Here is a 23753-nt window from a genome sequence, read left to right on the forward strand (position 1 = left end):
GTCTGATCTCACAATGAAAAAAAAAAAAAATGTAATGAATGATTCTGCGTCCTTCTACAGAGTTTCATGGAAATCCGTTCAGTTTTCTTTTTGGGATCTTGCTCACAAACAAACTGTCGGAGGTGGAAACGTAACCTCCTCGGCCGAGGAAACAAAACCAAATCTACGGAGACGATGTTTTTGTAATTTTGTTGAACTGATCCTTTCTCTCAGCCTCTCGCTCCCTCCTCCGCTGCAGTGAACCCTAGAGCTGTTCTGCATTAATAAACGTATATCGTAATCTGCAGTGAACCCCCCCCCCCCCCCCAACACTTAGTCTGGATCAAAACACAGATTAATTAGCCGGGAACAGAAGCAGAGAGCAAAAGTGTGTGTTCGGGGAGTCGGCTACAAATCCCTTATTTGTGTATTAATGGGGATTTAAAGATGAGACGAGACAACCTGGTTGGAGGGTGGAGACCATGTGGAGCGACCCAGGGGGCGCTGCTGCTGCTGCTTACTGCTGCACACACGCACACACAGAGAGACACACACACACACACACACATACATGAGGCAGGTGAGCACTTGTGCTTTTTGTTTGAAGGACGTTTGACTAAGTCTCTTCTCTTTCTTTCTCTTCTTCCAGGAGTCCTTTAAGTTTTACGCAGACCAGCTGAAAGACAGAGCCGCCAAGGCCCAGGTGGCAGCAGACGAGTGAAGAGTCGTTCTTCCTCTCCTCTTGTTTCAGTCCTCATCCCACTGTTTTCGTTCTTTGTCTCTGTCCTTTTTTTTTTTTATATAAGTTGTTTGAGCTGAAAACTTTGAGTATAATGTGATAAAACTTGTTGGTGTTCGACTCGGTCCGCTGTGAAATTGATGTTGAAGATAATGATGTTGAGATTGTACAGAAGTATTTATGCTAATAAATGAAGTTAGGAATCCAGAATCTGTGTCCGGCTCTTCATGACGTTTTAATGTGAGATTCAGGGCAGCTCGTAAAACCCAGTTATGACTCGAATGTCCCTCAGTAGAGCTCAAACTTCCATCAAGGCTCAAACATCTCATCTCCCATTGCTAAAGAAAAATGTTACATAAATTCCTTTATCCACAACTAAATTTATCAGTTTCTCCTTTTTATTTAAAAGACTGATTCACTCAAGTGCTCTTTTAACGTTCCATCCTATGGCACTTTGTAATTTTACTACAGGGAAATACCGTACACGACGTTTGTCCCTGTGAGTTTGTTTGTCAGGCAGATTACCAAAAATCGACTGACCTGATTTCCACGAAACCTGGTGGAAGGATTGGACATAGGTCGAGGAATGAACCCTGTACACTTTGGTGCCGATACAGACAAAGGTGGGCATCCAGTATTTTTTTTCTTTAACTTATATAATGAATATAGTGAATAACTCACAGATCTTGATGAAAAAACAGGCAAATTGAGTTATTGATTATTGCTTTACAGATTCAAACTGTAGAGGCAAAAGTTATGAACACTATAAAATATGAGGCATATTTACAGCTCAATCAATTTTAGCTAGTGACTTCCCTGTTTTCAGCTGTAGTAATGTAGTAAATTAAGTATACACTTTTATGTCAAGTTTCAAAAGCAAGATTTACTTCAACTGGAATATTTTCTCACTTTGCAAAATGTTCTTTTACACAAGTGAAGGATCTTGAACACCTCCTTCACTTTGATCCCCGTGTTTTGTGTTGTGAAAGAATAATCTGGGACGAAAGCACATTTCTTTCAAATGCATGCTTTGTGTGTTCAGTACACTTGAGTCACTCTGTGCATGAATACACACTCAGAACCTGCACGGAGGTATTTTTTTGCAGAAAGGCTTCGAGAAGCAGCTCACGTTGTCTTTGAAAAAGTCCTCATTGAGTGGAAATACGTTCCAGTTGTAACGGAGGCGGGCGGAACAACCTTCTACACTGTGTGAAGAGAATGAAACGCATAGCTCCACCAAGGCTAAGGCCAAACTGACATACCGGTGTCTGGCCAGAGATTATTACAGAAAATGAAAAGCCTGATAACCTGCACCACAACTTTGGTGAAATCAAACTCTTTGGCATAAGAAAGTAAAATTAAAAAAAACATCCTCACATTCTATCTGCGGTGTGGAAACATCTGCACGTTTGTTAAACAATAAAACTTTATCGTACAGATGTTGAGGATCACTGGCTTCAGTTTGTCTAACTCTAACTCAACCTCCTCTGACCCTTCATCACCTTCATCGCTCCTCTGCCTCACTGTGAAAATCTCCACCACCAGCATCTCACACATTGATCAAGTTTCATGTAAAACTAGCGACTGGAGAACAGGCTCAGGGAACGTGAATTGTTGTGAAGCAGCCAAAGGAGAACACGTTGTGTATTTGAACGACTTGTGTACCAAAGGACGACAAAGTGCACAAGGACAAAAATAAACACAAGTGCAGCAATTTGATTTAATACTTTACTAATTTGGACTTGAACCACGTCAGTGAAATATTTATCAGGCTTTTGCACCAGTGCAAAAAAAACACAGTTTACATAAACTTCAATATCTGAGGACACAACAAGCTCAAGCTCTTTTTCTTTTTCTTTGTTCTAAGTGTGACTTACTAAATCTCCTCTGGTCTTCTCTCCAGTGCCTCCTCTACTGGCACAGGCATGGTTAAGCTTAATAACCTGACATATACAAAAGATAAAGCTGTCGAAAAAAGAAGATTGAAAATGGAACAAGCACAAGCTGCAGATGGAAATCAGCCAAAGTGGCGGCGACTCCGATAGAGAGGGAAACAAGCCTGAACCGGGGTGTTACTGCGGTGCTCTGCTGCCACCCAGCAGCAGACAGCGGTACTGCGACAGATGCTTCTCAATCGTTCCCTTGTTTGAACTGCAAACACCTGATGTTTGTTGACAATGTTTTTTATACAGTTTACATTCTGCTGATGTGCCAATGGGATATTTAATGTTTTTCTACTATTTCAAAATGCAGTATTTTCTCATGAGGAATTAAAGTCAAGAGTAAAAACAATTAAAAAATACATTTGACATATATTTGAGCTTTAACTTCTAAATAAAAATTTCAGTAGACTCAGCGTCGAACCAGTCGAACTAGAAATGACTTCCTTTCAGTACTGCAAAAAAAAAAAAATCCAGATTATGTTTGGTCTATTTGCTGAAACCCGTCCAGGTGTGTTCACCAGTCCTGACTGGACTTCTGCTTGATGAACTTCAGGGACACATAGTAGAGGCCCATGAAGACCAGACAGACGACCAGCAGGACCAGGTAGCACAGGTACAGAGGGTACTGGTTCATGTTCATGGCCTCAACCATCTGGAAGACAAACAGAATGGTGTTGGTTTGTCCGTGTGGAGAACTGGCAGAGGTACAACACTGGGTCTCACATACACAGCCTCAATTCAGTTTAGCTGTAAATGAATCATAGTTTACACTCAAATCTTTAAAATAGTTCTCTACTCTGAATAAACTACTAATTCCAACAAAACAATTTTCTAACCAGTATGCCATGACTCCTTCTACTACTCAGGGTTCTGTTTATTTAGTTTCTGGTGTTTCAAACTCACGTGTATTCCATCAACGTTGATCGTGATGTTCCCGAGGCCGACCGGGTACTTGTTCCCTCTGAACTGCACCTGCAGCATGCCCTCGAAACCCCATCGCATGAAGGAGATGTGAGAGAACCAGGAAGCCACTGAGGAGTCAGACACAAGCACAGGTACAAACATCAGCTCTCTTTTCTCCAGCTGTTCTCTGTCCTCACACAGTGTCACGTCTCCCGGGGACGATTAATCCGTCTCCTCACCAAGCCACATGTTCTCGAGGCTGATGACAAACCCGCCGGTCAAGTAGAAGACGGTGAACAAGGCGTTGCCCATGAAGGCCGAGGTCTGCAGGGTGGGCAGCGAGGCGGCCACGAACAGAGCCATGGCTCGGCTGCAGTACACCATCAGCCACACCAGCAGGAAGCTGAGCAGGAACCGGTCCGGAGCCCCGTTCAGCCCCGCCAGCCAGTAGATGGGAACCCCGTAGACCAGTGTGAACACACAGTGCTCTGGTAACTCCCCCAGGATCTGAATTCAAATACAGAGAAGGGTTGGTCGTGGCCGGTGGACTTGGGTCCTCAGGGTTCTATCGTCTTCTAGGTCACTCTTTGCTCTTTATACTCTTAAGAGACCCAACATGTCTCCATGAGCAGCACTTGGTGACGGTTGAAGGTAGAATCTTTGAACAGAGCTGAGTTGGGCCAGTATTTGTACTGGTTGTGAGGACCAGTATGACCAATAGACTTTACAGGATAGACACATGCTCTAAAGGCTGTTTGAGGGTTAAGACTTGGTTTTAGGATTCAATTATTCAGGTCACTATTACATTTAGGTTTAAGGTAAACGTACATTGTGTAAGTATGTAAGTATGTTTGTGTGTGTTTTTACACTGACAAATATTTCCCATGAAGTGGCGGCATTTTACAGTGACGTTCATTTCTGTAGTGTGACTCCCGTGTGGAGCAAGACTGCCCCCTACTGGAGCAGCAGCTGTGTCACTGTGGTTTACCTTGGCGAAGAAGTAGGATGTGACTGAGTACATTCCGTCCTCCAGCTCGTGGTACAGCATGGCTCTCTCTGTGTGACCTGCAGGCAGCAGCACAGTCTGATGAGGCTCAGGTCACACTTCACAAAGTACGTTCAATACTTTACCTAAAAGTCTCTTATTAGCTCCAAATATACATTTATTACACCAAAGTCCCATTACAGCCCAGTAAACCAAGTGTAATCTGTGAGGTTCTGATGACTCTACCAGTAACTGTGAGTTTACAACAGCCTCATAACTAATCAATAACCCAGATGAAACAGACAAAGGGCAAAACAAAGACGGTCTATCTCCCTCACGGCTCTAATTACTCACATTTAGCTATGACGTCCAGCACCACAGCAAAGGGGGTGAGTGCTCCGATCATGTAGAGGAGGCCCACGGTGTCCTGGATGGACAGACGCTCGGCTCCTGCCCCGTAGTACAGACAACCGACCAGCAGGGACATGAGCAGGGCCTCGAAGCCGTGGACCAGTAAGGTGACCAGGTCCCTGAAGTCGTTGTACATGTGACGCCTGGGGGGGGTGGAGGAGTGAGTGGAGATCAGTTTTACAAATGTTCTCCTTTCTCGATAATGCAACTTTGTGTGTGTGTGTGTGTGTGTGTGTGTGTGTGTGTGTGTGTGTGTGTGTGTGTGTGTGTGTGTGTGTGTGTGTGTGTGTGTGTGTGTGTGTGTGTGTGTGTGTGTGTGTGTGTGTGTGTGTGTGTGTGTGTGTGTGTGTGTGTGTTGTTACCTGATGAGGATGGTGAACTGGTGAAGTCGGCCCGGCAGTCTGTTTCTCTGCTTGGAGATTGTGATGACTTCCTCTCCCTCTGCCGTCTGAGGGCTGCAAGAGACGCAGGAAAGAAAGTAACGGATGAGTTAGGGCCTTGAGATAATGTATGTTGTCATTTGTGTAGACAAATTAAATTGAATTGAACTGAATTCAATTTATTTCTGTCTATGAAATGTGAGAAAAATAGTGAAAACATTTCCCAGAGCTATATTCTATAAAACACACAAATATATAACGAAGCAATACATAAAATAATAACTCAAATGTAAAGTGAAGCAAATAAGAGGAGGAAGGAGGCAGAACTTGGACACACACACTCTCACACACACAGACACACACACACAGGTACCTTTCGGTGTGTGTTGGTGCTTCGTTGGTCCCAGCAGGTTTCCACATGTGGTCGTGTGTGTCTCGGACCTTTCCCATGAAGAGCTCAGACAGGAGTCTGGCTCGCTCCAGACACTCGGCCTCCCGCTCTGCACTGCGCCGATCGATACTGATCAGATCCACTGGACACGGCAAAATGAGACTTGATCAGATGACGCGGTTTACGAGGACATTTGGGTCAAATTGATGTTTGTTTTAAGAGTTACAAATCAGCTTTCTGAGACTTCCTCTGAGTTGTTAATGAGTGTGAGAGTAATAACAACTCTAAAACGTTGTAAGTTCTTCAAATACAATCACCACAATCATCTTGACAGCTCTCCACACACACACACTGACCATAGAAGTCGGAGGGGTTGCAGTACCGCGGGCAGGGGTATCCCAGCGCGGTGAAGTAAGGCACCATGTCCCGAGCAGCGCCGCAGTAAGCTGCCGAGCCCGACGAAAGCAGGACCACGAGGTCGAAGAGCTGGAAGATGTCCGATCGAGGCTGGTGGACGGACAGCAGGACCAGGCGGTTGCCTCGGGCCAGGCGGGACAGCGTGATCACCAGGTTGTGAGCCGTGAAGCTGTCCAGGCCGGACGTGGGCTCGTCCAGGATCAAAATACCTGGAATGCAAAAAGACACATTGCATTAAAATGACTCAACACTCTGACTGCAGGTTCCTTCCTGTCCTACTCTCTGTGATCAGTGGTGATTCAAATTATCCAAACAGGTGCAATAGAGGGGAAAGAGTTTAGTAGGTGATGGAAATCAGTAGATGTCTCACTGGACTTTCTAGAGTTTAGTCAATTTAAAACTATTCTACATTAGGATTGTTGAAAATCAGAAAAGGTAAAATCATCACAGTAAGTATCACACACAGAAAGAGGATGAGCTGCTGTTATTGCTGAACTTAACGGACACCATCCATTTCCTTTTTATACAAGAGACAAATGTTTGTAACTGAGCTGAGAATAAGTGACCAGCTCTCCCCACCTTGATCTGCCTGATAACTGTGATGGTTTTAGTGATTGAGCTACTGGCCCATTTCCAGTATAGACGTCTCACTTCTCAGAGAGAAGCCAGTCAGATGGAGGGATTCAACCTGAATATGAAGAGATAGCAGATTCCTCTCACCTGGGTTCCAGAGAAGCTGGACAGCGATGCTGACCCTCCTCCTCTCTCCTCCGGACACCCCCCTCACGTAGTCGTTTCCCACCCGGGTGTGAGCACACTGTCGCAGCCGCAGCTCGGCGATGACATCGTCCACCTGTGGCAGGAAACAGGGTTTTGATTTTGATCTTACAACAACGTGAGGAAACAGAAATAGACACAAACATCACACCAGGTCCAAACAAAGCTTATATGCATCCGTTAAATTCGTCTTTTGAGAATTGATCTCACCATCAAGCTGTCTACTTTCTCATCCTGTATGTACATAGTGTCTGTGTTGAGTCTAGTTTTACCCTCTGGTCCCTCTGGGCCTGGGTGTAGTGGGTGGGGAGCCTCAGCTTGGCCACGAAGGCGAGAGTCTCGCGGACGGTGAGGTGAGGGAGAAGCCGGTCGTCTTGGCGGACGTGAGCGATGCTCTTCTTCACCAGCTGCGGCGTGTTGGGCTTCCCGTTGATCAGGATCTGGCCGGACATGGTGGTGCTGCCCTCGTCCCGACACGTGATGATGTCCAGCAGAGACGTTTTACCACAGCCTGAGAGGAGAGGGTGAGTCACATGAAGCAGTTCTCACTACAAACAGAACTAGAGTCACTATGGAAATGTTATAACCCTTGTTTTCTCAGTTAGTGAACGTCAGCCCATGAAAGACCTCCACTCTCTTTTGGTTTCTCTGTCATCTGTGTTATTTATCTTTGTATTTTCAATATTTTAACTATATTTTAATTAATATTAGTTATTTTAAGGTAGTTATACTTTACTGGTATTTTACATTGTGTGCTACTGTATCCATTGAGAAACGATCTCCATTACTCCACAAGGTGCATTTGGTGGTTTCCTAGTTTCTTATAAATAACATATGATACGATTGTAAATGACAGTAAGTTGGTTATTAATTCAGCAGAACAGAATTTATCTTTTGTTCCTATTCTAAGAGTCATCCCTCGGCTCCGCAGATTTATCTACAGATGAATTGTGGTCGTTTTGCAAATGTGATATTGGTTATTTTGCTTAACTCACAAATCTGAGTTCTTCTTTGACCACATGACTTCATGCTGACATTATAATATAATCCAAGGAGGCCATTACATGTGTTGGCATGATTAGAAACAGCAGTGTTTCAAGCTGTGTGTGTTGTGTTGTGTTGTGCGTGGTTCACCTGAGCTGCCGATGATGGCCAGCATCTGACCGCTGCGGACTCTCAGGCTGAGTTTGTTGATGGCCGTCTGCTTGTTTCCTTTCATCTCCCATGGCAGCTTGAACTCTGACAACCTCTCGTACCAGGGGATCTGAGCCGCAGTGTCCACCTGGGAACACAATGAACACACACAGTCTACACGTGGGTATGATGCAGCCCCGACATGCACATGTAAAGATGTTCAAACAGTTGGAAGCCAGAGGAATCTGCAGACGAGGGCAGAGCCGGACGCCGTCAGTTACCTCACAGTGCAGGTCGTTGACCTCCAGCTCATTGCACCCCCCACTGTAGGTGAAGTACAGACTGCTGTCTTCCTCAGAGGAGAACAACTCGGTGTCTGGATGCTGCTGACGAGGAGAAAACAGCTCAATGACTTTCATACAGTCAGGACTCACTGATTTGGAACTTTTAACTGTATCTGTATCAGTGCTTTAGTGAGTCTGTGCAACCAGACACTAGAAAACCACAGATTTGTGTAAGTGGCACCACAATCAACCTTTGCAGTGCTGCAGTATCAGACCATCTTGAATTTGAACTTTATCAGAAAAGTTTATTTGACAATGACTCATTTATTTAATGATCCCCGTGTGCGTGCTCGAGCATGTGAGCTTGCTTAATCATGTTTGTGTGCACAATTATTTAATGTTATGTAATTTCTCCAATTTAGATAAATAGTAGATAAATAGTATAAACGTTTAATTCAAAGTGAGCACATATTGACACAAATCTGCTGCACATACTTTATATCTACTGGATGATTTCAGACATTCAATTTATTCCACCAGATATTTTAACCAGCTGTTATAAGACGTAACATAGAGAGGAGAGTAGAACCTATGAACACCATATTTATCAAGTGCAAAAAAAAACACAGATCTAAGTCGGTTTCATAGTTAACCACTGAACCAAAGAAAATTATGATTAACAAAAATAGATGATGAAAAAATACTAAACAAGGATTTGCAATGCAGGGAGAAAGTTTAAAGTATCATATTCCACCTGCAGAATAAACAATTTGGAACAAGGTTTTTAGGGGTTAAGTTTTTAATATGCATCAATTTTAAATAAGATTTAAATTTGTCAAATTAACTTACTTAAGTACCGAAAAGTATTCATAATGAAAAGTGTTCAAACTCATTCACATAGAAATGCATGAAATAGTTTCTAGATAAAATGTAAATTACTTTAGTATTTATCATTTTGAAAGGAAATAGTTTAGTCGCATATAACACCTTAAACAAACTCTTCCTCTAAACTAAGTTCAGTTATATGACTTAAACCATCGTACGACTTTCAAAAATTATCCCAATCCAACTGGAATCTTTGACAATCAGACCTTCATTATAATAATAATAATAATAATAATAATAATAATAATAATAATGATCAGATTTAGCCACACAAGGTTTCAATTGATGAATTCAGTGGTTCTGCAGCAGAGAGCGAAGCTGGTCAGGTTAGAAAGAAACAACTCAAGAAAATTAGCTGAGGAGCTTAAAACTAATATCTTTCAGACAATAAAAAAGAAAAACATGTTTTTATCCTGATGTGTGTGTAAACCCAGGTAATGAACTGACCTGTGAGGAGTCTTTTCTGTGGTCGAGGCCCATGTCTATGTCCGTGTCCATAATGATGCAAGTTGCTGGTCTGTCGGGTCAAGAGGTCAAAGTCGACCCTTTTCCCTCTTCTGACAGAACCCTCTCTTTTCCCCACGGAGATTCTCTTTAGGGTTTTTTCTTTCCTCCCTTCCTTTCACTGTGTCTTCTCCCTGTTTGGTAGTCTGACTCCAGTCAAACTGAAGGTCTCCTTGTGTCTCAGCTCAAAAGCCTTTTGGCTCAAAGTTTCAGAATCCGTGCCATGTCAGTGGCCCGTCGGATCGGTCCCGTCAGCCGGAGCTCTCCCGGTCGCTGTGCACGATTCGAGGACCGAGGAGAGACTGACATCCAGTCAGTAAACTCTGCTTGTGTTTTTTCTCTTCTTTATACAACGGCAGATCAAAGTTCCCTGAGATAACGAAACGTTCACTGTGTGTTTATGGTTCCAGCAGAGACACCACGGCTCTCGCACTTCTGCTCCGAACAGGGAATGAAGGCAGGGATAGAAAAGGCTCGGACTGTAAGACAACTCCAGTTTAGAGCTCTGCAAGCTGTTTCCTAGTGGATATGAAAACACTGATCTGAGACGGACTTGATAGAACTGTCGTGTGGATGTGGTTTGCGACCGACGGGCAAGAGACATGAACAACATAGACTCGGTGCAGGCGGAGGAGCCAGAGGACAGGAGCCAAGTTAAAGAATCCTTCAGTTATGTGTCGGAGGAGAAGAGGAGTGTGTGGAGGGACAGTGGAGAGGAGCGGTCGGAGCCCTCCTGCAGCCTGAGCGTCAGGAACATCTCCTACACAGTCAGGTAACTGCTGCACAAACACACAAGAAGAAGAGAGGGTCACACAGAATGCTCGGGTCGAGTTTAGTTTAACTGTTGTGTGGTTTGTTCCTGTGGCTCCTGAGAATAAATGGACACATGCATCTCTTTGCCTCGAGAGTGTAGGAGAAGATAAAACACATTACTGAGTGTTTATACTGACGATTTATATTTATATATAGATGTGTGGTGATCAGTTTGAGTGGGGATTGATGCAGTTCTGTGAAAAATGTTGCTCATGCCCTTGTGTGTGTGTGTGTGTGTGTGTGTGTGTGTGTGTGTGTGTGTGTGTGTGTGTGTGTGTGTGTGTGTTGTAGTGAGCGTGTGGGTCCATGGTGGGACTTACCTACCTACAGGAAGCGATGGACTCGTCAGATCCTAAACGATGTCTCCTTCCACGTAGACAGCGGGCAGATCATGGGCATACTGGGAAACTCAGGTCCACCCTCCACTCAGTCCAAAGTTTAAACAGACATTTAATTAGTAAAAATCCAATTGATATATTAACAGTGGTTCAATTGTGATATTGCATTTTCTGATAAAAGAGTTGTTGATGTATTAGACACTGAATCCAAGAGAAGATAAATGTTTGCTCATGTGTCCAGTCTACACAATTGAAAGAGAACCCAAACAGTGTGAATACAAATCTAAAACAAATGACTGTGTGCACATACGTACTTATTTGTGTGTGTGTTTGTGTTGTAAAGGCTCGGGAAAGACCACGTTGTTAGACGCCATCTCGGGGAGGATCGGACACCGAGCGACTCTGCTGGGTGAGATCTTCATTAACGGCCGGAAACTGAAGAGGGAAGAGTATCCGGACTGTTTCTCCTACGTGCTGCAGGTAACACACACACAAACACACAAACATGTCGTGCAGATCACACACAAAATACACTGTTTGTGAGGTTTTCTCAATGCTTCAAACTGGGCTTGACAACACCAACCCTGACAGGAGCAGCTGATCCCATCCAAACACATGCACATTTCACTTTGCCCTCGAGTTCTGACCACACACTGACATCAGGTTAGACTTTACCCGACAGTGTCACGTGTGAGTGGCCTCATGCAGACCTGCTTGTATGTGTTTAAGTTGCCTGTGGTTCGACTGACCACCATTTGAAAACAACATTTTGCACAAACTCCTCAAATCCCCCCCCCCCCAGCCTCTGTGTAAAATTAACTTAAAACCCTCGATAGCCTCCTCATACACTTAATCTCTCAATGAGAGGTGCTCAAGTGTATCCACAGCCCGAATTAAAAACACTGGTGTAAAGCTGGCCTCGCTTCCTTTCAAATCATCTCTCTCCTCTCGCTGATAACCCCCCCCCCCCCACCCCCCCCTCTGCCTCCCCGGCTCTCTAAGCCTCGTCATTAACTCCCCTCGCTAAGCTGAAGATGAGGAGGTGATATGAGCTGCTGATATTAAAGTCATTCAGAAGAGAGACTAAGGAGAAGTGGGACTGGGAGGTGCCGTGTGTTAATTGAGGCAGGCAGGCGGTTCAGAGGGTTGAAGCAATGTGTGTGTGTTTGTGTGTGTGTTGCACGTGTCTCGTGCAAAGGTATAGTCGGTCTTTTGCATATATGAAAATACAATGAATGTGCAAAGATGCTGCTGAGATTTGAGGATATTGATGCTAAGGCTATGGAATCAGAATTAGAAAAGTGAAGCACCACACAAATTTCATGCCAGTCACACCAGTAGGTTTCAAGATATACTGTAGTTTGATTACTGGTGAACACACTGGTGAGAGGGAGGTCTCCTCTCTGTAAAAATGGAGGAAGGTTTACCCAAATAGCTACAAAATAAATCCTTCCATCTTATCTTCTAGTAGGATGAAAGAACCATGTGATATCTTGGTCTGCCTCATCCTCACCATCTTGTCCTCTCCCCTTCTCTCTTTGTCTCCGTCAGAGTGATAATTTGTTGAGTTATCTGACAGTGGAGGAGACGCTGACGTACACGGCCCAGCTCGCTCTGCGGAAGCACTCGGCCGGGGCGATCAAGAAAAAGGTGAGTTTTAGAGACCGTCTTCTTTCTGCTTTGTGAGTTTTCTTCTTCTAGACTTGTCTTCTCGCTCGGGCCGAGGCGAGGACACAAAGGAGAAGAAAGGCCTGGGTGTGGAGAACAACACATTTTTATTGTTATATCACTAATAAGAGAAGATCTGACTCAGGTGGAAATATTTGAAGAAGGTAGAAGATCTACCTATCTCATCTCTGACCCTTTGACCTCTTTCTTCTGTGCAGGTTTCCGCCGCGATGGCCGAGCTGAGTCTGAGTCACGTGGCCCACAGTGTTATAGGAGGTCGTATTTTCCCAGGGATCTCTGGGGGGGAGAGGAGGAGGGTCTCTATCGCCAGCCAGCTACTTCAGGACCCAAGTGAGTATACCTCTGTGACTGGGATACGCCTCAGGAGAAACTTAAACGAGGAGATACTGAAACGATACACCGATGCATTAGAGCTGAGTTGAGCTTTCAAACATATGGGACGATGATTATTCAAAAAGAGCCCCGAGCACACGATATCAGAGAGATAATGTTAAAGACAGTAGGTGAATATATCTAATACAAAGACTCTTGGAAGAGTCAGGAGGAGAAAGTTCAACTCCGGTCCTTGGAAGTTCACTCGTGTGAAAAACAAAGGGATCCAAGAAAGAGTGGAATAGGGAAAGGACACAGAAGGGGATGAAGGGAGAGATGGAGAACAGTAATGAAAGGCTGGGTTATCATTCCAGAAAGGGAATGAGCAGAGACTCACCTCTTTGTGTGTGTGCGCTTATCCCAGGTGTAGTTTATCAGGGCTACAATCCTCGAGGGAGGTTGAAGGGTCTCAGTCCTCATTCAGGATTAGAATAGCCATGGACACACACACACACACACAGTCACACACAGAGTAATGAGGAGTTCCCATTCGCTGCCTCTCCAATCAACCAGGAAATGAATTAATCTCACAATTAAAGCATCTGCTAATTCCACTCTGCTTCCATAAAGCAAAGAGGCAATCTTTTAATTGTCCTAATTAGAGTAATTAACTAGAAAAAAAAAAGAAGTCACTTATCTTCATAAGTTGAGTCGGCCCCGCTGAGATTCCTTCATGTGCCACTTAATAAAAAGTACATTTAAAAAGTTCCAAACTTAAAAGAAGGAAAAAGTTACTGTTGTGTCTTTCTCTTGTTCTCGATGTTTCAACGTGGTCGGGGGGGCTGATGGTGTCATTGGGTGTGATGTCGTTGCAGGGGTGATCCTATTGGATGAGCCGACCACTGGCCTGGACAGCATGACAGCCAATCAGATTGTGGTGCTCCTGGCCCAGCTGGCCCGGAGGAACCGCATCGTCATTGTAACCATCCACCAACCACGCTCCGAGCTCTTCAGGGTGAGTTAGAGGGATGAACCGGAGAGAGAGAGAGAGAGAGAGAGAGAGAGAGAGAGAGGGAGAGAGGGAGAGGGAGAGAGAGAGAGAGAGAGAGAGAGGGAGAGACTTAAACTTCTTTAAAAATGATAGACTCACTTATTTCTTATGAGTCAATACCCACAATTCCACATGTACAGTGAACCAGTTTTTGGAGTTCTTCATTACGAAATCTATTTCTAGGGAAATATTAATGAAAGAAAAGTAATTTGTCTACTTATTGGTCTGACACAGATTGTATAATAAGCATCAGATCTCACCTTGTTATGTGTGTGTCTGTGTGTCTGTGTGTGTGTGTGTGTGTGTGTGTGTTTGTGTTACTGTGTGCATATGTCCCCCAGGTGTTCAGCAGGATCGCTATAATGAGTCGTGGAGAGCTGGTGTTCTGTGGGCAGCCAGGAGAGATGGTGGACTTCTTCAGTCAATGTGGATACGAGTGTCCAGACTACTGCAACCCCTTTGACATCTACGGTACAGTGTAGTTCAACCCCTGGATAATTTTGTTCCTTTAAACACAAAGAAATGCAGAATATGAACGGTACATCATTACAGTATCTGAAAGAATGAAGCCTGTGGAGCACGTTCATTAAAGTGTCCAAACTGCTGTGATGTGAAACAGTGGACTTCACCTCCGTGGACACGCGCAGCAGTGAGAGGGAGGCGGCCACGTTCAGTCGCATGCACGAGATCACGTCGTCCTACCAGAGGTCGGCCATCTACCAAAGCATGCTGGGAAAAATAGAGCAGAGCCTGCAACGGGTAGAGAAACCAGTCATCCCCTTCAAGAGCAAAGAGTCGCCCAACGGTGCAGCCAAACTGGAGGTTCTGCTCAGGTCAGTGCCGAGCAGGTCATCAATACCAAAGTGTATGAGGACATTATCCGTAAACAGAATAAATGGTACGACCCTTTTAATTAAACTACAGAATTGATTTGATTTACATCATTGAGTTCTATCTCTGCTTTTCAAAAATCAAATATAACTAGATCTCAACTTTTGCAGGGCTTTAGGTAGCTCAAGTTAATAAGGCCAATTAATGTCAACAAAACATTATCTTCCTTTCATTTCATTAAATGTGTATTCTTGTGTTTCTGTGTGTTTATTCTTTGCGTGTGTTCTGTGTGCAGGCGGACCACAAGAAACCTCTCCCGAGACCGGATGGGCGTCCTGATGCGTCTGTCCCAGAACCTGATCTACGGCCTCTTCGTGGCGTTCTTCGTGATGCACCTGGACCTGGACGTCGCCAAGGGAGCGGTGCAGGACCGCATCGGCATCATCTACCAGAGCATCGGTGCCTCGCCCTACACTGGCATGCTGAACGCCGTGGCACTCTGTGAGTTACTCCCACACATCCATACCTGGGGGGTACAGGCATGATTATTTATGATGTAAATCTGGATCTAGTTCATTTAAATGTGGTTTAATAAGGGGCCTGTTGGGCCTTTGTGGAGGTTTGCTCTCCACTGGGTCCCACTCTAGTTAAATCATTTCAAAATGTTTCCTTCCATTTATTGTTGTCGTTCTGTTTTCAGCGTACATTGATACAACATTCACTTTAATATTAGACAAAAGGAAAAAAACATAGCCATGTAGTGAGCTCCATCATTTCAGCAGTTGTGTAATGTTCCCATTAGAGTCCATGAAACAGCGTGTGTCTGATAACATCGCCCAGTAAATATCTACAGGAGGTGGACATGATGACTTCAGGGACGTTCTGAAGTGGGGGTGCTCTATTACCTTAGTAGAAGCGATGCACTATCTACATTAAACAGCATGTTTGAAGCGTTTTTATCTCGGCAGTGTAAGCTCACTTATCTCTCGTTCAGGAGGTGAAACACTCTGATGCCTGCAGTATTTTTTCTTCCCTTCAGCAAAAAAATTGTGTGTAGTGTAGGTTGGATTCCGCTCGGTGAAGGACTCAGAAGAGATTCCATTTACTTTGAGAGTGGCTGCTGGGTCAGATTAACAGATCAAGCTAAAGGTTGTGAGTTAATCTTTAGGAGTTTTATAGATTAGAACAACTGTCAGCAGAAATATAAGTTTTCCAACAGAGGAGCCTCCGTTTCTAAATGATTTTCACAAAAAAAGGTTTGGTTCCTGCTGGCTTTACCCAGTCGTTTGACATGTGGAGTTCCAAAGGGAGCGTGACCTTTACTCCATTTAAAGCTCAATGAACCCGAGTGCCTTTTTACCCACAGACCTATAGAACCTATACACTACTGTATTATCTATGTGTGCTTGTTTCTGTGTCTCTCACTGTATTTATAGCTGCTGTGAGTTGTAGTAACCCTGAACCAAGACAAACACTCACACTCGCATGTTAGAGGCACAAAGGGACAAAACAAACTGAACCCAAGCTTGTTATCACAATGTGATTTGGGGGATTTGACAAATAATTATTCTAAAGTTCTGTGAGGTTTAGCTCTGATCTTGCGATAGTGTTTACACAGAAAAAAACTAATTTTCTAATCTCAGTGTCAGTTTCCTATTGAAAATGGGGTTAAAGCAGTGTAAATAGAAAATAATTATTATTAATATTATATCTATAGGAGCTGTTTCATCATATTCCTTGTACACACTATCCACTGTAATTTAAAAGATGATATGGACAGTTATATATTTATTGTCTCTGTGAGAGTTGATTATCTCTTCAATGTATTTCTCAGTTAACAGCTGAGTCTCAAATCTCCGCTTTAGGGCTCTAGCTGTTACAGATACTGAGGATAAGAGATGTGATAAGAGACTGGGCTCAGCAGGAGTCACATTGGAATTTAAAAGGTAATTAAAAAGCAGTCCATAAGCACCCAAACAGCCAGAGGTAATGAACGGGGCTATCATGGTGACCTTGACTCTCATGGACAACAGCTGATAGGACACAGAGACGCTTTGACCAAGATGTCTGGATAAAAACCGAGAACACCAGACAATCTGGAACTTTGACAGGATGAGTTCACAAGATAAAGACGGATCAGATTGCTTCATCAGTGATTCTGTTGTAGAGAAGGGATTTTTATTTTACTAAATAGATCTTTCTGGGTTTTAAGTATGAAATTTAAACCCTGAATGGAATAATGAAAATGTTTCTAGTCCACCTAATACACTATTAACTCACGTGTACCTTTCTCTTATTTTTATAACCCAAACAAAAGCCCAATTTTGAATAGGATAAAGATTTTAGCCTAAATTTCGAACAGTTGTTTATCGGCATCACTTCAGAGCTTCATTTGCTTTTATCGCTTCACTAAATCTTCCATTTCTCATTCTGTCTCCTCTCCGTTTGTCCTCCGCAGTCCCGGCGCTGAGAGCCATCAGTGATCAGGAGAGTCAGGATGGTCTCTACAGTAAATGGCAAATGTTCCTGGCCTACATCTTCCACATCCTGCCCCTCAGCATCCTGAGTGTCGTCATCTTCACCTCCTTCCTCTACTGGTCGGTACAAAGTGTGTTCTGTGCATCAACCTCCCTGAGCATTAACTCGTGTTCTAACTCTCTGCCTGGATTCCTCTCAGGACGGTGGGGATGCACCCCGACACCATACGGTTCCTGTGCTTCACTGCTGTGGTCCTCGTCCCACATATTATAGGTGAGCTGATACAGATAAGACCTCATAAGCATTACAGCGATTTTCAAATATGAAAATAACAAGTGCTTATCCTTTAACACTTTAATTTGTTTAATGTCATATTTCCACTGTTTCTGGCTGTGACTATGTCTCTGTACTGCAGGTGAGCTGCTGACTGTGGTGTTACTGGGAGTGGTCCAAGACCCGAACATGGTCAACACTGGTGTGGCTCTGCTCAATATCGCAGGGATCTGTGTGGGATCCGGCTTCCTGAGGTGAGACACAAATATTCTTAATTTATTCATTAGCTTGAAGTAACTTCCTTGTCAGGTCTTCACTGTAAATAATGGCACTGTGGTGTCCAGTAGCACCAGTAACACGCCTTCCTTTCCTCCTCCATTCCACAGAAGCACCAAGCAGATGCCGGAGGTCTTCCAGTGGCTCAGCTACGTGACCTTCCAGAAGTACAGCTGTGAGCTGCTCATAGTCACCGAGTTCGACGGACTCGACTTCACATGCAGTACGTTGTTTTTTTATAACCCTGGGTTCCTCCTGTTTGTCCACCTGCCATCAGAACGAAATGAGGTCGAAAATCATAGTAATTTTTACTTGATTAACTTCTATCAATGTGTCAAACACTGTGTTCCAGCACAAGTTTTACTTTCATATGTTTATAAACACTTTTCCAATTTTGACTGTTACGTGATTTTAAATATGGCCGCTATTTATTTAAGGCCACAAAGTGATTGACATTCCATTTGTTAAAATGTTTTTACCTGCCATCATTGCCTCAAGAGAACACACTCTTCTTTTGCACTATTGAAAGCTATTTGAGCGATTTATATTACTAGATGAAACTAATGACCTGGAAGCTGACTGTAAGAAAGAAAAGATTAAATATTGTCAGGCACCGATTTCTACTTATCAGTTTGAGATTTTATCTGATGCTCTTATTAGGATTGGTTTTCTTGAGTGGGTTCATAGTTCAAGGACACTTGGCAGGACACACCGAGGGAGACTCATTGGCTTTGTGACGTGTTGTGTTGCAGATGTTTCCAACCCATTGCCAGGAGCCTGTCTGGTCACACACGGAAGTCAGATCATCGATGAGGGCTATCCGGGTGCTCTGTCCAGATACACATTGGATTTTGTTCTGCTCTACTCCTTCCTCCCTGCCCTCCTGCTGCTCGGGATGATCAGCTTCAAGATCAGAGACAAGCTTATACGTCACTAGAACCACAGACACCGACCTAGTTTGGTTCAGATGATCCAACAACAGATTTAAAGCACAATATTTACAGTAAGATCATGTTGACTTACAAACACATCCTCTGCATTTGCACTTAATCCTTTAACATTCAAGAAATATAACCTTTAAGTTGTAAAGAATGTATAGTTTGTATATGTGTACTTTGTATTCTTATGAGAAATTATGGCATTAAACCACCTGACAGGTCCCAATACCAACAAGTGCCTTAAAACAACAAGTCCCAGTTTGAATCTGCTGCTCTGCATAGTTCAAAGAAGCAGTTTCTTAATGTAACAATCAATATTTGCACTGTTGTTAAATTATTGTTTTAATATAAAAGTTAACAAAGTCTTTTAATATTATATATATCACCAGTATAATTCAAAATTGAACAACAGTCTGCTTTGTATCAGAGGAATATTCACACAATGTCAAAATGTTGCTCGTGTATCGCTTGTATTACTTTGTTCATATATTGTGATTATTATGTTTTATTAATAGAAAAATAAAAGCTACAGCAATAATGTAAAATAGTTTATTTTACAAAACACATTTTATCATCAGTAAACTCTAAATTTGTAACGTTTAAAGAAAAAGTAGATGTGCACAAGTTGTACCTACAACTGACACCCTAGAAATAAATAATGAAAACAAAATGTACATGTGTTGTATGTGTGTGACCAAGAAGCTGATGATCTCTCAGGACTCCAGTTCCAATCCCTTCCACGACTTGGCTGCATTTCTCTTATACTGATCCAACTCCTGAAAGACAGGTGCCGACAGAATGAGAGAATCCTTTTTAAAAGTGCTAAAAACACTGAGATGCCTTAAAAACTCATATGATATCACACTTATACTTATATATAGTATAATAGTTAACACGTATATCTGCAGATTTAAGGTACTGTGTACATTTAGGGGAACACTTGCAGGACTCCTGATATTAAATCGAACGATTGAGGCTTTATCACGATCCATAGGTCACATGGGCTATTTTGATATTACCGCTAGTTGGTCAAGTCTTAAAGGTTAAAAAGTAAGACTGTGATTAGTTTATATAACAGATATCTGTCCACCATCTGTCCTTACATGCATCTCTGTTTACTTTACTCTTTCCACTGAGATGGAATAAACCTTTACTCCATTTCTCTGACTGGACCCTCGGAACAATCATCCGATGTAACGTCCAATGGAAGAGCAGGATGATCCAGAGTCCCTGATAACGATGTACGATCTGTGTTTGTGACTTGAGCAGGTTACTGTCGTTCAAGTGCCAGAGTGTTCTCCAGCACAGGCCAACAGGATCACAACTTATCTCTGACTTTATCACCTCAGAAGATATCACAGGCTGTTAATGATGCCGCTGCAGGAACACTACTCCTTACAGGCTAATGTCGGACAGAAGATTACTTTAGAACATAGTTTAAGACAGATGTGGAGAAGAGACAGTTTAAAACAGTGGAAAACCTTATTAACACAGTGAACAGCAGGGATAGAATATCACAGTACAAATATATAAATACAGGATAACAAATATACTAATTATAGTCTCCTTGCTTTCTGGCTGAAATGTTACTCTGGCTCCATTTTTATTAAATCCAACCACTTAATCAGCCCCATGTTCAGCCCCACATCAAAATGTGGCCCCATGTTATAGATGTAACTCTTCTTCATTTCTTCCTTTAGTTTTTTTTTCATATCTGTATAATTGATATCATTAATAATTAATACTTGTTGACAGGTAGGTCAAAGGTCACTTCACACCACAGAGAAGTAAACAGGACTTATTAATGAATAATGATTACTCACAACACAAATTGCAAGAGCACATTCTGTCGTGATTCACTGGGATTTAAAGTAATACTAAGGGGGAACATGATTGGTGGAGGTGTTATACCTGGTCTTTCTGGGCTCTCATGGCATCAATCTGAGGGACGCTGTACTGTGGGTCTTTGGCTGGATCCTTTAGTTCCCTCTGTTCACCGGTACTCTGATGAGACGGTTAGATGGACAGATTTAAATATGACTGTGCAAATAAATCAGTATATTCATAATAAGTGACACAAAGTTGTATGGCTCTTCTGTATGAGGGTGTTCATGTTCTTCAGTTGGACTTTGAAAAACAAAGTGTCCCCAGTGACTGAGCTACCTCTTGGGGGAAAACTCGCTCGTAGACTTTGTTCCAGAGATCCTTTGGGTTTTTGGCGTGCAGCGAAGTTATATCCACATCAGCAGCAGCAGGAGGACTGCCTAAATGAACATAATAATTGAATGAACAAATCAATTCAGCCCTGGTCAAGTCAACAAATGTCCAGGCAGGGGTTTGTCCGTCAATACAGCAAAACTTGGGAGCATTACTGCCTCTTACCACTGGATCGTGCTGGTCTCACCTATTTGACTGAAGGAGTCAGACCCCTCTGGGATGACGAGAGGCTTATTGGAGTCAGAACACACAGTTTTCCTGGTCACATTTTAAAAAGGAAGAAAAACAACAATAACAAAAATACTAGATAACATGTTCAGATAAAAATTCTATGTAATTTGTTTGAAATGTTTACCTAGGTTGAAACTAATGTATAAACCGTTAATAATAATGAAATGAACAAATGCTATATAATTGTTCATAGCCCTGCTTAAGTATAAATTTAAAATGCAAAAGGGAATTCCACCAAGTATTATTGACAGCATAAAGTAACTTGGCAGTGGCCCCTCTTAATAATCAATACTAGTGTTAACCCAATGATGTGAAATGCTCCTCACCCTCTGTCCACGCCGAACGCCAGGTGGGAGAAGAAGCTCTTGGTCTTTGACATGAGGCTTTCTAACTTGATGCTGGTGAACTGATGAAAAACATATCAGAACAGCAACAGAAAGAAAATGAGTAAAAAAGTGAAAAGTGGAGCAACAGCAGTCGATTGAATGGAAGGATTCAATTGCAAGAGTAAACAATCAAACAGGATGGAACATTTCTAAACTCACAATTAGCGAGGCAGCGTAGTAGTGGGCAACGAAACGCAGCGTCTTACTGACCACTTTCCTCTTCTCAGAGTCAAACTCCTGCAAAAACAAAACAAAAATTAAATTACAACCGGCAGCAGCCTCAGTTTACACCTGTCCAACTGTGACCATTAACTACCAAACTTCACCATCTTCTGCACCTGGTAAAGCTGTGTTCATGAGTTAAGAAAGAAGTTGAGTTGGGAAAGAATCTATTAGGTTTGAAATGTTTTACCTGAAAGAGGTCATACTTGCTGCCAATGATGAGTAGTGGAACAGGAAAGGGGCTGATCAACTCTCTGTCCTGGGATCCGAGTTAACAGTGAAAACGGGGAAGAGAGAATAGGGAACACATTGACATGTTAGCCAGGACAACCTCCTTGACAGTGGGATGTAAAAAAATTGAAAGTTTAATGAGTCTGGGTCATACAGGATAATCTTTAGGTAAGACACGTGTTGCTGGGTGGACAGACGACTGGTGTTTGGACCCAGCTTTGGTCTTCTCTGCTTGTTGCGCCTGCGAGTAGGCTTTCTCCAGCTGAGCTTGGGCGGCCTGCAGCAGCTTCTCCATGGTTCCCCACAGGGAGTTGGGTTTGGACAGGTCCAGAACGAGGATGACAGAGAAAGAGCTGGATAAAAAAAAAAAGAGCTATGAAAATTATACATAATATCTAGAATATATACAAACGGTGTGACGTCAGGAATGTGTGTGACAGACATACCTGAAGCTGGCAGGAGTGATGGGGATCTGGACCAGGTCTGACAGAGAGGTCCCTCCTCCCAGCTCCCACAGGTGAGATATGTCTTTGGGCTGAAGGAGGAAAAACACCACGCTGTGATTTCAACTCATTACAAGTTATGGTCAACTGTACACACACCATTGACTATAAATAGGTGGGGGTATTTACTGATGGAAAACCAATTGTGACAGTTATCACCAGCTTACAGTGAGCTTGGTGCATTGTGGTAAGTGTGCTGGGAGTACTGGGAGTTGCCAATAAACAGTCAATTGTGTGTATTTATCTCTTTTTAATAGTCTAGACCAATCCTTCCAGAACTGACTACACCTCCTTACCGTGCTGTGTCCTCGAGCCCGTCGGCCGAAGGTGTATTCCAGGGCCAGGGTCGGCTTGGATGGTTCGTCCCTGGTGATTTTAAAACATCGACACACATATTGGAAGTCAACAGCTCAATCTATCCACAGACTTTGTGTTGTGTGTCATCATCTCCTTTCTCAGAGGAGGATAGTAAGACGTGGTTGAAACTGATTGAGAGCTATTAAGCAGAGACTTTTACTGGACTGATTGATTCTGTCCTGGGGGATCTGTCTCTTTGACACAAGTCTTCATGGAGGTTTTAAAGTGACGGCAGATTTTTTAGATTTAAGATGAGGGTTGTTTATCTGTACCACACGTGTACTCACCTGTCCAGACACCGGAGGAGAATGGACGTTTTCCCCTGAAACGAAGCACAGGTGAGGTTACCACCAGTAACTTAGGTAGTTAAAGACAAAAAGGTTTGTGGTCCGGGGACGATGAAGGGAGACTCACCCCCGACTTGCTCCCAATCAGGAACACGCTCCTCTCGGTGAGCGTCTCTCCTCCGGCCTCCTCCCCGGCTCCGCTCTCCCGGAGCCGGACCTCGGCCGCCGCCTGCTCCCACAGCGTGTCCGAGCTGAGGAACACGGGAGAAAACTGAAGCCTCCGTTCGAAAGACTCACAATGTCTGAGAGAAAGTTACAAACAAACATGGAGGCGACCGCGTAGAGTTGTTGTTTACCTTATTTTTGGCATCGAATTCGATGTTTTCCTTCCAAACGTTGAAGAACTAGCGCAGCGGCGTCATCATGGGGAGCCGTCACAAGCGTTTCCACAGTAACGGCGCACTTTGATTACGTATTACATTTTCATGCTCGACGGGCATTGTGGGAAATGAAGTGCTTTCTTTGAGATAATCACCTTTTATTGACAAAACATGCATTTGAAGTTATTAGAGTTCCCTCCATACTGTG

The 23753-nt window shown here is 43.3% G+C and overlaps 4 protein-coding genes and 1 long non-coding RNA gene across 8 annotated transcripts in view; 2 read left to right on the forward strand and 3 right to left on the reverse strand.

The window, feature by feature from the left end:
• Window positions 1–928, forward strand: part of lrpprc (leucine-rich pentatricopeptide repeat containing) — a 48615-nt gene extending 47687 nt beyond the window's left edge. Inside the window, exon 38 of the mRNA XM_062401121.1 lies at window positions 629–928. Coding sequence (XP_062257105.1) covers window positions 629–700 — 72 coding nt within the window. The 3' untranslated portion in view covers window positions 701–928. The remainder of the gene's footprint in view (window positions 1–628) is intronic.
• Window positions 929–2432: 1504 nt separating this feature from the next.
• Window positions 2433–10146, reverse strand: abcg8 (ATP-binding cassette, sub-family G (WHITE), member 8). Of its 2 annotated transcripts, none has more exons than XM_062401122.1 (13): window positions 9676–10146; window positions 8341–8445; window positions 8060–8207; window positions 7198–7436; window positions 6869–7001; window positions 6088–6357; window positions 5714–5873; window positions 5323–5415; window positions 4904–5103; window positions 4553–4629; window positions 3804–4071; window positions 3565–3692; window positions 2433–3313 (listed from the first exon to the last, which is right to left on the reverse strand). In XM_062401122.1, the coding sequence occupies exons 1-13, from the start codon at window positions 9724–9726 to the stop codon at window positions 3176–3178; spliced, it is 2010 nt and encodes a 669-aa protein (XP_062257106.1). In that variant the 5' UTR covers window positions 9727–10146; the 3' UTR covers window positions 2433–3175. The 2 variants fall into 2 exon arrangements, with proteins under 2 accessions (XP_062257106.1, XP_062257108.1); XM_062401124.1 differs by having other exon boundaries at window positions 8341–8442; window positions 9676–10136.
• Window positions 10147–10153: 7 nt separating this feature from the next.
• abcg5 (ATP-binding cassette, sub-family G (WHITE), member 5) lies at window positions 10154–19276 on the forward strand. The gene is made up of 14 exons (XM_062401125.1): window positions 10154–10504; window positions 10837–10958; window positions 11227–11363; window positions 12435–12533; window positions 12770–12902; window positions 13760–13899; window positions 14277–14406; window positions 14555–14768; window positions 15062–15267; window positions 17225–17363; window positions 17444–17517; window positions 17660–17771; window positions 17904–18016; window positions 18546–19276. The coding sequence occupies exons 1-14, from the start codon at window positions 10335–10337 to the stop codon at window positions 18728–18730; spliced, it is 1974 nt and encodes a 657-aa protein (XP_062257109.1). The 5' UTR covers window positions 10154–10334; the 3' UTR covers window positions 18731–19276.
• On the reverse strand, window positions 10381–11516 carry LOC133966278 (uncharacterized). Of its 2 annotated transcripts, XR_009923937.1 has the most exons (4): window positions 11467–11516; window positions 11198–11357; window positions 10866–10970; window positions 10381–10511 (listed from the first exon to the last, which is right to left on the reverse strand). It is a non-coding gene; the product is annotated as an uncharacterized LOC133966278 (long non-coding RNA). The 2 variants fall into 2 exon arrangements; XR_009923936.1 differs by lacking the exon at window positions 11467–11516 and having other exon boundaries at window positions 10397–10511; window positions 10870–10970; window positions 11198–11460.
• Window positions 19267–23650, reverse strand: dync2li1 (dynein, cytoplasmic 2, light intermediate chain 1). 2 transcript variants are annotated; one of them, XM_062401126.1, is made up of 13 exons: window positions 23522–23650; window positions 23293–23416; window positions 23166–23200; window positions 22818–22887; window positions 22465–22553; window positions 22173–22371; window positions 21978–22046; window positions 21725–21802; window positions 21506–21585; window positions 21136–21206; window positions 20895–20995; window positions 20643–20735; window positions 19267–19507 (listed from the first exon to the last, which is right to left on the reverse strand). In XM_062401126.1, exons 1-13 carry the CDS (start codon window positions 23533–23535, stop codon window positions 19445–19447), a joined length of 1086 nt encoding a protein of 361 aa, XP_062257110.1. In that variant the 5' UTR covers window positions 23536–23650; the 3' UTR covers window positions 19267–19444. The 2 variants fall into 2 exon arrangements, 1 of the variants encoding a protein (XP_062257110.1); XR_009923935.1 differs by lacking the exon at window positions 19267–19507 and having other exon boundaries at window positions 21114–21206.
• Window positions 23651–23753: the final 103 nt, after the last annotated feature.

The sequence above is a fragment of the Platichthys flesus genome, chromosome 12, assembly GCF_949316205.1.
Source record: "Platichthys flesus chromosome 12, fPlaFle2.1, whole genome shotgun sequence".
Classification (NCBI taxonomy): domain Eukaryota; kingdom Metazoa; phylum Chordata; class Actinopteri; order Pleuronectiformes; family Pleuronectidae; genus Platichthys; species Platichthys flesus.